General features: G+C 34.8%; 1 protein-coding gene across 2 annotated transcripts in view; it reads right to left on the bottom strand.

Moving 5' to 3' along the window:
- The window catches only part of ELP4 (elongator acetyltransferase complex subunit 4), a 152,204-nt gene that overhangs the window by 73,724 nt on the left and 63,755 nt on the right, over positions 1–14,725 (bottom strand). For both annotated transcript variants that reach the window (XM_087746727.1, XM_087746729.1), the window contains exons 8-9: positions 12,433–12,541; positions 9,623–9,729 (exon numbers count right to left, since the gene is read on the bottom strand). In XM_087746727.1, coding sequence (XP_087602853.1) covers positions 9,623–9,729; positions 12,433–12,541 — 216 coding nt within the window. The remainder of the gene's footprint in view (positions 1–9,622; positions 9,730–12,432; positions 12,542–14,725) is intronic.

Here is a 14,725-nt window from a genome sequence, read left to right as displayed (position 1 = left end):
TTAAAAGTGATAAACTGTTCTTTTTTTTTTGGTTTCCGCTTTTACTTTTAAACATGACTCAAGCAGGCATACTGCCCAAAGATTAGTGGGTTAATATGAGAAAAAGGTAAGACCATTTGGTAACTGTTTTGTAAACATATGAATTTTATGAACGTCAGAGTGAAAATTCTTCAGTAATTTTTGCTATAACAGACTTGAAGCAAGACAAAAGAAGATGAAGAGCCCATAGAGACTATTTTCATAAACTAAAACCCATAGGTTTCTCAAACCTTAAGTACCTGAAATAAGGCATTTAAAGTGAATTATTTTCAGTAGAGCACTACCAGCTGTTTTCTGAAAGTCAAGCAGTCTATGGCTGGTATAAGTTGGCACCCAAATTCACTTTATTTATTTATGTATTTATGGACATCAATACAAAGCTTTAGTTATTGTACACTATACAATTACTGCTCACTTTCTTCGGAAGGAAGGAATGAGGAAAGAGGGAGCTGAACTGTTACTTGGTAATGCCATTCAAATTCAAGCTATTATTCTGAAGGGGGTTAATATTACATGAATATTAAGCTGACCAGAAATACCCCTTTAAATGCAATAAATATTTTTCTGCTTGGAGACAGTCTCACTTGGTATTTCAAAAGCTGTTGGGTTTTAACACGCAATGAGAAATTTTAAATTGCATTACGCATGATACCAGAATCCTCTGAAAACCATATCTAATACAACCAAGAAAAAGGAAATTAAAAAAAAAATATCAAAAACATGCAACTAAAACAACTATGAGAAAGAGAGCAATAAAGATGGCATGACTAAAATCTAAGTTTATTCATGCCTTAGGCACTGTCGTCCTCAGCCATTTTGCTTATGACAATCTACTTTTTGCACACTCCTCTTGGCCAGGAATATCAAAACAAAATGTACAAATTCAGTCACAAATAATACCCCCTAATTTGGCCAAAGCAGAAAGTAGTATTTGCACAATGGTTATAGAACATTTTTTTCTTCACCTACAGTACTTTGCAGTCTATGTATATTTTTTTTCTCCTGTCTCTTTTTGGCACTTTTGTTAAGTCTTTCAGACTGAGAATAATAAGACTAGTGTTCCCTCAATAAAAATAAAATTAAAAAAATGTTCCTGTATGTTAACAGTTCAGTAAAGGGTAATATTCTTTGTGAATCAGTAAAATAAATAGATCAGCAAAATGGTACGGAACAATTGTTGTAGAGGTGAAAAATTTAAAGAAATCATAAATTTGTGGTTTCCTTACAGATTTATGTTCATCCCAAATCACTAATATTTTCATAAGACTGGAAATGTTAACACTTCATCTTGATTTTTGCAAAATTACAATAAAACATTTTGGAATTTGTTTGATTAAGCATGTTACTAGTCATAGCAAACATTTGGCAACATTGCTCTGTTTTCCTACAAAATGACATTTTAACCCTTTCCAAGTTTTTGATGGGGCTATCTTACAGTTTCCTAGTTTACAGAGTACCTTGAAGCACTTTCTACCCAAAGATCAATGATCAAAAGCATAACAAACAGTATTGAGACAAGAAGATCCAGATAGATGCCTGTCTTCCGTGTGGAGATGCAAAGTCATCCTATGCTCAACTTTTCAGTAACAGCCCCAAACTCCTACTTCAGTGCATTTCAATAAGGTTCATGGATGATGCAGGCCTGTGGTTGAGGAAATATGACTTCCTATAAGCTTTAATTTTTATTTTCCTGCATTTACAGAGATATATACAATTCAGACATCTGTTTTATTGTGTAATGGCATGATTGAATTCACTCTTATTTGAAAGTGAGAACTTTATACAATTATGAAATATCATACCTTTATTAAAATTTGGTGGTATTTTAAAGAGCATTTAATTGAGGTGGCACTCGGCTCCTGCTGAGAACTACTATGAATATGGTGCTTAACTCTTTTTGCTTCTTAATAACTCACCATCAGTATCTTTCTAACTTATACCCACAGACCTTTGTTTAAAAAGCACTATGACTTTAGTGAAAAGTATAATCCTTGTAGATGGAGAGTTTTTTAATCTTTACCAACCAACATCTTTATGAAAGATCTCTTTAGCCTACCTGTCATCTAATACTAAGAAAGTGGGAATATGTCAACTGCTTTATTTGTCTGGCAAATACAAGATAAGTTGACCCATTTATTTACAGACTGAACAAGGCCAATCCATTTCATGCTGCAGCACTAACCCTTAACACAGATCCTGTGAATGAGCAGTCCATTACAATAAGTACAAGTGACCTTTAATTGCATTAATGGCTTTGTTGCATGTTCTTCCATTGCGACAACACAATTATGGTATAAATATTTCTAAACAACATAATTATTTGTTTAAATAAAAATATATATGAATTCTGTTTACGGACAAGGAACAGCAGATGCACTGTATAATAAGTGTTAAAGTTTTGAAAAGTTGAATGGAGCCCTCATGTTATACTTGTATAATGTCAAACTACCCATAAAACAAAATTAATTATGAAATAAATTTCAGGATATTACAAATTTTTATATGCAATCTAAAAGTTAACGGCACCTTCCTGTATTCAAGTTCAGAATATCGAAATAATTTAATTTACATTATTCTGTATTACACAATAAGAAGGTGACATTTTCAAATTAAATTTTTCCATGTGTTCACAAGATACAAGTGTTCTGAAATTCCATATGTCGCATAAAACTTATTACTTGATTTCAGTTCTATGTATCATTAGCATTCAGAGGGTTTTTTCTTTTTAAGTAGGAGCACTTCAAGTATTGTTTTACCTCAAGTTATTATAATTTAAAAATATCTCCCAAAACTTTATCTAAATTGTACTGTCACCATTTTAAACACGCTTATTTATTCAAAATTGTTTGAAAGAATGTAATACATTTTTGACAGGCAGTCTTTTACAATATTGAAATCAAATCCTTGATTTCATCAAACCCTTCATATTCTGTGCCTTATTCCTGGAAGGCTCATGCCAAAATGATTTAGTTTGATTTTCTTTAACAATGGTAGGTTGGCTTGACAGCATCTGACAAAACAATTCAGTGAAGTACACCATACCAGGTAAAGAGAACCTGAACTGGCTACTAGATGAAATAATGCAGAATGGAGCTTGGAATTATTACAGAATTAGTTTTGCAGGAGAATCTTTTTGCAGTATTATTAATTTTAGATCAAGAAAATGTTATGGTATTATAATTACTATCTTTTGATCGATGTTTAAATAAGCCAGTGGTAATGTCTTCATTAATATCATAGGGAAAATGGACAGGAAAAATCAATGCAACAGTGGTTTGACTGGCATAAATTTCAGCTGAATTTAATTACAATGTTTTACCTCTTTCTGTAGGAAAGTTTAGTTTTATATGCAGAGTTCCCTGCATTTGAGTCCCTGAGCTGAAGTGGAGCACCCAGTACTAGAGTTTGCCAGGTATGGTGCTATCTGCTCAAGGCAGGCTGAGGAGAAAGAGTTTTCCACGTAAGCCCCAAGGGTACTTGTGTTCTCAAATACATGGGGACGAGAGGCCCCAAAGATTTTATTACATTAGAAAATTAAAGAAATACACTTTCTGTAATACTTCAGAGAAGTTCCATCTCACCTCAGAACCAGGAATACCTGTAAAGTTTCATTCATGCTCCAGGCACTGGGCAGTCAGGCAGTCACAACCATGTTACCCTCTGGCTTGGTAAAAGCAGGTTCCATTTTGAGGTTATAAGGCCCTCACATGGGGTCAAGTCTTGTAATGTCATCAATGCACGATCTTAAAATACAGAGTTGCTTTTATCTATATAGGAAGGTATATTGACTAAGCTCCCGGTATTAAAACACGTATCGTGTAGCGTATATTAGCTTTGGTGTTACATAGTGTGAACTTTGGCTCGGCAAAAAAGAATTCATTTCTGTATTTTACTGACCAATTGCTATAGAACTATCACCTTACTTAAATTTCTAATAAACCAATGTTTTGCCTTTGGTCAGCGCTCAGGCTCACAGATTCTTTTTCTTAAAAATATTGCCTAATTGTTCATTAATGTGTTTGTTTATTTACAAAATGACTCAACTTTATAAACATCAGTGAAATATAATCAGGATTAGGGTGAGTCATTAATGAAGGCTGCTTCAAATTTTGTTGGAAGAAGTCTGTAAGAAGCGATGCTATTAGAGGTGCAACGGACGCTTTCTAATTCTCGCTGATACAGAGGCTGGGATGGCAGGTGTGCGTATTTTAAATATACGCTGATCCCATATGTACTGGTGACAGAGTTAATTTGTTCCTCCAGAAGAAACAGCTCACAAATAACCCTAAACCATTATGTCCATACCTGTTCTTGATGCGTGTAATGAATAATTACAAAAAGTTTCCGGGAGCAGAGTTCTGGCACTCTGTGACATCACCATCTCCTGAGTCACTTAGGACCAAATTTGTGCTATGCCAATACCACACTGAAGCCCTGCAGACATCAGTTTTGACTTGGTCTTACCCACCTGTTTTGGTAAATAATCTGTAGCAGTGGCTAACTGCACTTCTCCTTTGCAAATAAGAAGTTTACCACAGTATAGTCTGTATAAAATAAGCAATGAAAAGGGATAGAATGAAAGAAAAAAAAAAAAAAGTAGAAACATGGGGATTTCAGATGGAAGCTACCTAAGATATATTCCCTGTTTTTAATTGCCAAATTCACCATCTTAAAAGAAAAGAGTTTTAAATCCTCTTCCAAATGCCAATGTTGGACACATAACATACATATGAATATCTGGAGTTGCAAGTAAATCTTGCTTAGTTTGGCAATCATTAATTTTCTTATAGTCATTTATTGACAGATGAAGAAAGGACATTATTTTAATGCCTTCGGAATCATACATTTATTTTAAATTCCGTATAGACTCAACTGCTGGCTTTTGCGATTATGTTTCCTTCCAAAGACATAACCTTTTACTCTGGCAATTACCACTAGGAAAAATGCACTGCAGAGTGCTCCATAGTACCATATTGTATCTGCCTGCCACTGAGAAACCAGCAACTTTCCTGCCACAGAACTCCTCTAATTCTGACTTTCTTCTCCTCCTGTTAGGAAACACCTCTCAGAAAAGAATCTCCTGAACTCATACATTAAGCTCTGGAAACTTACTTATTTTTGCTGTGTGGCAATTCTTTATATAGCATATGACATTTGGCTTCTTGTCTATGTGACACTGAGCCGTCTTTTAAAGATTGTTATTCTGGTTTGCACAGGTGTTATACAGCCATTGAAAAGAAAATCGTATTAGCTGGCTCTTACTTGTGTATTGACCCAAATAAAAAAAAAAATCACAACAACTATTTATTAGACAAACTATATTATACTACTTGTAGGAAAAAGCTTATTCTCTACTATTAACAACCGACTGCTACCTGAAGACTTAAAAAATCAGCAGTAAAGCAGAACTAGGGAATTAAAAAAAACCTTACAAACTTTCCTATTTGCAAACATTTATCTGAATTTATCGAAAGTTTTAACTTTAAATACATAATTTCAGAGGTTTATGTTGACCAGTCAGTAACAAAGGGAGTTAATCAAATATGAATCTTCTCCAACTGCCTTGTCAAACCAGGTAATGATGTCCTGCCAGCCAAACTCAGAGGAAACATGTGAAACAAATACAAAAGTAAACAGGCCTTAAGCTGCCCAAGGGAAAGTCAGCAAGATGGCAATTTCAATCATTTGGAATAATACTAAAGCAGCCTTAGGCTTTTCTCAGAATGGAAACATGTCACTGTTACTGCAATATTTCAACAAATCAGACTGCAAAAGAAAGGAACACTTATGTAATCACAGCTGTGGAAGAGCGCTTTACTCAATGGTGAGGTGGAAAATAATTAAGAGGAAATTCCCTTTTTGCAAGTAATTGTGAATGCACCTAAATAACAAAGACAAGCAATGTTTCCTTAGAAATTACGAGGAGGGAAAAAATCAAATTTAGGCACAGATTCCTTTAGTTTTGACACAGGAGGCTTTGGAACAATAGAGATAAAGTTCTATCAAATAAAACTATGAATATAATGTTCCTACAAAATTTATCAAATGTTGATAAAAGTTACATTCAGAGCTACAAACAAAGCAAAAAGTACTTCAAGAACAATTCTGCTTAAAAGTTTCATTAAGATGAAGGTGTCATATCATTTAACTGAGAAATCAAAAAATATTTCAAATATTTGGGGAACTTACCTAATCAGTAAACTTTCAGTATGTGTCTAGTCATGTAGCCATCTTTTAGTCAATCATCAGAAAATCAAAGGCAAATTGGCATGACTCAACCCAAACTTTAATACCGCATGATTGTGTCGTGTAAGCTTGTTTTGTGCGAGGGCTGCTGTGGTTTTAGCAGAGAGATTAACGACCGGACCTAAGCTGGCCTCCAAACCTTGCCCTGCTGATGCCTCAAGCCCTTTGAAGTCTGACCATCATACCTGGCAAAACAACAGTGGGAACTAGGCTGGTGTCAGATCTAATCAAGTTTCCTGCCTCAGCATAGCTAACTATGGGGTACACTAATTGGCCCAATTGCGGATTATACCTTTTGCTACAGATTCAAGACAATAATTTAGTCAAATGATGGTTTTTATCTCCTTCTAATTAAGATTCCAAAGTGGGAAGAAATAGGATTAGACAGGCTAACTTCAAAATTGTGTCCTTTAAAGTGGTATGCACATAAGATAGATCTCTGATAATATTGCATATAATAATATATTTCTAGTAACTAACGTGTGAAGATTTGGGAAAGCTTGATGCAGCTACTGCACCTTTCACCATAAACATGTGAGTTTTCCTGGAAAGGGTCTACCTCATAATTTACAAATGGAAAATGAACACTTATAAATATTCATTAAAAAAGATTTTCATCCTGAATTTAAAAACAATCCTTTTAGAATACATTTCAGTCAATCTTATTTTGACGAAGAAGATACAGGAAAAACTGAAACAGTTAAATGATTCTTCAGACTATAAAGAGGCGGAGTCCCTCCCACAAAACTGCAATCTAATAAAATGGATTTGACATTTAAGGTTTTTTACTGATGAGGGCCAAACCATAAAGAGTTATTTCACTGGTAAGCAATCCAGAGATGAGACAATCCACGTCCCATGCCCTTATTTTAAACTGTAAAAAAAGAATGGTCTAATGATGAACACCCTTTTTGGACAAATTTTGCTATAAATCATAGATTTCGTATTTCTAACTTTTCTTACGTAATTTGATTTTAAAGTGGCATTTCAAGTAGAAGTATTTTTACCCTAAATTGTGTATATTAACTAAGCAGAAGCTTTCCAAAAACTGTAACATACTCAAAATATATTTTCATTTCACATTTAAGCTACATACTAAAGAAGTCATAAACTTAGTTGTACTTTGTATAAAGCACACTGTTGCTTGTGACGCACTGTTGTGCTGCTTTATGTTTTTACCACCAGAACCAAAACTGACTGCTGACTCATCACATTCTAACTGCAGAAACCCATTTTAGAAGACTGTATTCACATCCCTTCTTAATTCAATTTTCCCCTGCTCCCATTTTCTTATTGACCTCATTGCTTTAGTCAGCCTAGCTGTAGTCTGCCTCCCCTAATAGTATGAGGAAGAAAAACATACGTATTATAGATCAGTGAAACGTGTACAGGAAGGTCACAGTAGGACAGTGATCTGACATGTTCAAAAAGGGCTAGTTTGTGTCAGTTCAGCTTATAGAAAGCATATCTCTAACAAAACCTGAAGTTATTCAAAAGGGGCTGCAGCTGAGCAATGAAGGGAGAAATTATACAAGTGGGTCATCTACACATGTCTAGGGCAACAGGTTGTTTCAAGAGTTCCGTTACACCCCTGTTTCCAACGCTTCTGCTCCCTGGCTAATTCAATTCTTTTTACAGAGCCTCCTGCTAAGGTTTTTTTTTACCCTTCCAAATTACATTACAAATTAGAATCCCAAATGCGTCTGACAGAAAAAATTATATTCTGAATCAGGATTCACAGTGAGGAAAAAACTCCCCAATATTCTAATTCATAGCTATAATAAATGAGAATTTACTACACTGTGAAATGAGAGTGCACGCTTCTCTGCACTTCTGAAAACAGTAAGAACATTTGTATTTTAAAACCAAACACAGGCTATTAAGGTTTTTGTTTCTAATGTACCGCTCAAAAGTGGTTGTTAAAATGGTTTAATACCTCACAACGCCTGGTTTCACTAACCGCATTCTCTGGAAAGTGAGAAACGTTATAAAGGAATGTCTTGGGGAAAAAAGTCCTCCTTCATCTATTTGCCTTTAAGTGGCTTCTGAAGAGGATACCTCTAGTTGAGAAACTTCTAGCACTCATGCAGAGATGACCTGCGTGAAGAACTGGCTGCCTGATTAACTATTAACTACTCTCAATAGGATTAGATAATTAAAGACATTGATGACCATTAATTAGGAGGAGGGCACCTTAATTTGTCACTTGATAGGGCCCTTTCAATGATTTATAGGTTAGGGCTACTTGCAATTGTGAAGGGGAGGGGGCAGTGAAGAGGGAGAACCCTTAAGTTACCTTATCAAGTGGCCAGCTAAAAAGGGCAGAGGGTCAAATAAGGGCCAAAGTGGTCACTTAAGGGTGAAGTCCCAAACACCAAAGCAGTGCCAAGCCACATTGACCATCATTTGGTGATGGAGTAAAAAATATGCTAATTTATTGGTGGCAATTCTCTCTTTTTATGGTTTCAAGCAGTTAAGACAAGTGGCCTGCTAAAGAGCTTTTCATTTGAAAAGAGATTAAACAAAATGGTTTGTCAGGGATGCTTAGCTGTTTTATGTCTTTGTTAAAAAAAATCTGCGCAGACTGTACCGATGACTATCACATCACCCTGAAAGCCATCTTCCATCTCTAAGCATTACTTGGTTAATAAATACATCAGCTCTAATTGCTTAATAGTGCTATGTTCATTTGCTCTTTAGCAAGATTAAAATGAAATACATCTTTTGTATTACTGCCTTCTATCAGGACTGTCTGCATAAAGGTCACAGAAAAAAGTTTAAATTTAGTAGGAAATTTACTTAAGGACATTAGTGTAAATGATACTGTGTTTAAAATGACATAAAAGAGCGAAAGGTGATTTCAGTAATGCAAAGAAAATGGTTTCTGAATACTGATAAGGACACTTATCCCTCATACCACACACAATTTTAGGCAGCATTATACATTAAAATCCCTCTACTGGGGTAATAACATGTAGCTACTTTCCCACCCACTAACACAAGTAAGAGCAAGTCATTAACATTTAATTAAATATGCTCCTGACATCCTTAGAAACATGTCATGCTTTGTTATTGAAGGTTGTGGCCTACTTTCTATGTACATTTTAAACCAAAATAAACTATTTATAACGGACCGATTTAGTGCAGCAAATGAGACATTTTTAATTAGAAGGCATATTACAGTATTTTATAAAACCGTTCTGAACAGCAAAACCAGAATGAAATGAATTTACAACATCTGATGCATATTTTATGTATTTCACAAAATGAAACATAAGAGATGGGATTAGCTCCATCTTTTGGGTTCTAAATAGTGAAACAAAACTGTTTCTCTTACCTCAATGGTGAACAGCTTCCTTTTTAATCTAAAAGCAAGGTCCTTCGTGTCTGACACATCACAGATCAAGCTATTAAGCCGAGGAATCTGATGTACGTGAACCAAACCTTGTGGAAAGAAAGAGTAAAGGAGGGAAAAAAATTAAGAAATGCTGTCATCCAGATGCATAAATTAGAGTCTTACAGCAGAATTCTGTATATTTACACACACTCATCCTCCCCTTTTTAAACTGGAGCTTACTACCAGGAGCAATGAAGCAAACGGTGCGATTATACTCAAGTAATCAAGCAGAATAAGATAAACAGAAATCCTTGTGCGAGGAAAACTAATTGCACTTTGGTACAGAAGTACAGATGTAAAGAGGGATCTTAATACTTGTCAAAACTACAGCCGGTTTGTGTGTGATTTTCTCTTGTATTTACAGTAAGCAAATATGGCTATCACCTTGCATGCTGCCCACGGCACCACTGAGTGATCTTTATTTTATTAAATGCACCAGTAAGCAGCCAGCAAAACAAGGCTTATGGGTTACTGATAACCACTGAAGCTCTAATGAGAAGTATTTTGTTTTGCGCCCTGAAAATGACTTTAAAAAAGTTTCCGGAAAACACCAATTTAGATCATGCTTTTCAATACATTTTAACCCCTATGCCATCCTAGGAGAAATATGTTTTCTTCATGCAGGAGGCTTAAATAGCTGTTCAGATGTTTTTAACAGTACTAGGTGCACTGCAAGCTCTGCATTCTGTCAGCTGCAACTCAAGCTGATTTTTTCTGACAAGGACGCTGGATGGTTTTTTGTGCAGCCTAATATAGTTTCTGAACAACCTAAGGGTGATTTTCTACATCTGAAAACCAGGAAAATTCTACAGGGCTTCTCAATTACTGGCCTATATTTGCTATTCATAAAGCCAGCGTCTAAATGGAAATACTGAACATTTAGAAAAGACATCTTACTTGCAAACGGCAGCTGTGAGAAAAACCCCAAACACTAAAACCCTAATTTAAAATAAGGCAAGTATTTTTTCAGGGTTTTATTTATTTTTTTTAAAGGAAGAATAAGGGAAGAAAGTTGCCTAGAATTGAAATACTTTAAAACGCATAGTTTTTCTGGGTATTAATTGCAAAAATTCTCAATAATATTAGAAAAATCTTTTTACATTTTGAAACCTTCTATCCCTGCCTCCAGTCTGGTGACATATAAGAATTATTTGTTTGGCTTTTGAGTTCAAAACATAATTATTATATATAGGAACAGCAGGTATAACACAGGGTTGCTTATGTACAGTATTCTAAAAATTTTATTTAAGGATCATCTGTATCATTCTTTTGTTATTTTGTTGACTTTTCAATCATTTAAATTGGCAGGCAGCTTAATCGAATTATTGATGCAGGATTCATTAAATAATGAAATGATTTAATCAAACTTCTCCTGAGTAATGTCAAAATGTTCCATCATCTGCAGTAAATAAATCATCTTAAAATATATTCTTAAGCAAAAAGAATCCACGAAGTTAAAACCATTAAAAATACCTGGTTTTAGAATGTTAAATTAAGGTTGCCTAAGCCTCAAAAACTATGTATATTGGCATTGAATTTTTATTAAGTAGTACCAAACATGATTTAGCATACATTTTTACAGGAAACCAGGAAATAACTGCTAAAACACACATTGTCTTAAAGGATCTCTTCACTACTGAGAAAAGGAGTATCAAATTGACAGAATTATGTTAGCATAAACAAATGCCACATCACAATTATACAGTTGGAAAAATAATTAGGCAAATTATTCTAGCTTTTGTTCACGGTTTCTTTTTCATTCACCTTTTTCCAGATAATGAAATGTGCACTATTTTCCTAGTCAAAAAGATTTTTCTCTGATTTATTAATTACAGCCTGCATACACACAGTGGTGTCTCAACACCATCTTTGCTTCTTTTGCTATATATTCTGCTACAGAAAACACTGCCACATTCTCACATGTTTACAGCAGGTTTTGGATAAGCAGTTTACTTTCAGCTGAAGGTTTCCATGGAACTACAGTAGTATCACAATAATAACAGCTGTAATTTATGCACACTCAGAGCACCGCTCCAGATTAGCTAAAACTGTTTGTTATTCACTGCTTTGGCTATGTATAACTTCTAATCTGATCTTTTAAAATTTAAATAGTTCTGCTGCAACAGCTAAAAAACAAAATGCAAGATTAAACACCATTACACATTTTGAAGATAGATCACTTGGAAAGGCTACATGACTTTTTACCAGAATTAATTTCATATTTTACATGCCACAGATATCCACATTCGTTTCTTTAAATGCATAAGTGCTGTAACTTAAAGCTGAAAAATAGAACATTATTTTTAAATAAAGTTTATATAGCACATCATTTAGGAGTTTATTCACCTTAATATAATATATGTTTTTCCGTGTTCTCTATTTAAAACTTGGCAGATCAAAAGTATTGATTTCATGACAAGTTCAGCTCGCTGGTCAGATGATTGCCAAGCCTCCTCTGCATGTGAATTCCCCAAAGCCTGCCTGTTGAGATGTACATCTGATTGAGCCATGCCTCAGTAATACGGCTTGACAACATGCAAGGAGTTGCCATGTTTCCTTTGCAGCCTTAATGCACTTTACTGAAAATTTTCCTAACTCAAGACTGGTTAGCAAGGAGAAACATTTAAAAGGTATATTCTAAAATGAAATCAAATGCTACTTTATAGCAGATACCCAATTGGAGGGTAAGCCGCTAAGTGCCCTAGAAACACTCAGGGCAGACTTTTTGCATTGCTAAAGACGGAACTTACCGTGGTAATCCTTGTATAATGGATTGGTTTCTCTCTCAGAGCCAATAAATGATTCAAGACCAACTACCATATCTGACAAGTTTGTTACACGTTCCATAATTGCTTTATTCTGTAAGACATGGAAACAAAATACACATCCTATGTGATGAAAAAGGTAATTAATGTTCATAGAGTAAGCCTTGGTCTTCTCAATGACAAACTGTGGGGAAAAAATAGGTCATCAATACTTAGAAATTACATTAGAGGGCTTTTTTCTTTAAAAAAAAAAAAAGACTCAAAATTTGTCTAAGGAAAACATACATTTGACAAGCAGAAACCATAAAAGGGCTAACTCAGCACTAAATCCATATTTTCCTAAATCTTCATAACAAGCATTTGCTCACATCAGAGATCTTTACAAGCTATGTGGCAGTTAAGCACCTCTCATTGACTTCTACTATGAGTCAGACGCCCAGCTTTTGTTTGTGTTCTGAAAACCTTGTTTTTTAATATGCTTAGGCATACCACCTTGAATATTTCGAGCAAGCACAACCCACATGATTATTCATTTTGGTCATCAGTCACACAACATGGAAAACCAAAGCATGTTCTCCAGTATTTTTCTTTCTAAAAGTTCCTCTCTACACAACATCTGAATCTAAAGCTTCAAGTTGCATTACCATTTCTCAATATATTTGTAATTTATAAGTGATGCCTTACGTCTTGCACAACAATGGCTGTTTTCCACACAGTTTTCTATACTTAATTTTATATAGCAGAAAGCAACATTCAAAGGTCACAACAGAGATCTTCAGAGGTAACGCAGGATAAAATGTTCTTAAATGCTTTGATGATGTCAGTATTTCATGAGCAAAAAAAAAAAAAAAAAGACAAATCTGTGCTAAAAAGCAAAATATTTCTTTAAGATAAGAAGTAGTTATCTTAAAGGTGCCTGGACAGCCGGTATACTCTTGTTCTTGATGGCTGTAGGTGCTATATCCATCATACCCTCAAAATACCCATTCCAAGTATAAAGAATTAGTTCTGTAGCTCCAAATTACAGTTTTGTATTTTTTATTAATTTTAAAGCATTTTTTAGATTCTGCACTTCTTTCATAAACTATATGTCCAATGCTTATTATGAAAGGTCAATTTAAATACTGGTAAACTATTTGAGAATAACAATTTATAAAGTAATTAGGGGCAGAGAGAAGGGAAACATCCCTAGATACGTTAGAAAAGTCTATGTATTGTACTGACATACAGGTTTTTTAGAATGGTGATCAATACACCAATTGCTTTCATGAACCCACATTTCAATAACAGCGTATTTCCTAGCCACAGAGAAGCCTACAAAGCAGACGTGAAAGGTGAACATTTCCTACTCCCATCAAAGAGTAATCTGAATTCTGTTTTTTGACCGCTACATAAAGTAACTTGTGGCCTGTCCTGCACAGCCCAATCTGCTCAGGTTGCAAGGCCTAAATCCACCGATCCCATGGTACCTTTACACCCCCTCCCTTCCCCACCTTATGGGCCAGATGGCATTAAATCCTGTGGACTGGTCTCTTTTCAAAGCTGCTACTTGTGCACAGGCCAAAATGATCTATCCCCATGGAATCGGGGAACTTCAATTTTACCTACAAATCTAATGATGGATAATGATAAAACAGGGTTATACTACAGAATTTCCTTTATGAGGAATAACATAAGAGATGTGAGGTAAAAGACCACTGCCTACACATCAATCCTTAAACTTCATTACTATATCCAGCCCTGAAATATTAAAGCTGACTTGCAAATTATTTCCTCTTCTAGGAAGAGAGAGACAGTATGCTGTATTTTAATGGAAACTTTTGGTCACATTATTCTACAGGGGCAATCACATAAAGATGGTATAAATATAAATCTAAAGTAGCCAGTGACCTCTATAAATCCACAGACCAGAAATTACTGTATTTTGCCAGTTCTTCAGCAGGCTGCTGGATGTTATTTGTATAAGCAAGAAATACAAAATTGTTACACAAATAAATAAACACTGATGATTTCTGGAAGCTAAACTAAACTCTTGGCATAGAGAAAATAATCTACCATTTGAAAAAAACGTTTGCTGTCCCTTAACGTTTTTGCTTGCTGGTTTTGATAACAATGGGTTACAAAAACTGTGGATAGAAAGATGCTCAACCATCAGCAAGGTATCTTCATCATTCACAGTTCTGTAAATCGTAAGAATAGCATCTTTCCTATTTGGTCTTAATTCTGGAAAGATTAAAGTGAGGGATAGCAATTCAATATTTGCCTAATGACACATACT

The sequence above is a fragment of the Nipponia nippon genome, unplaced genomic scaffold (genome assembly GCF_047370975.1).
Source record: "Nipponia nippon isolate SJK-2023a ecotype South Korea unplaced genomic scaffold, ASM4737097v1 scaffold_10, whole genome shotgun sequence".
Lineage (NCBI taxonomy): Eukaryota > Metazoa > Chordata > Aves > Pelecaniformes > Threskiornithidae > Nipponia > Nipponia nippon.
Note: the sequence above shows the minus strand (reverse complement) of the source record. Positions and strands in the feature narration are given on the sequence as shown.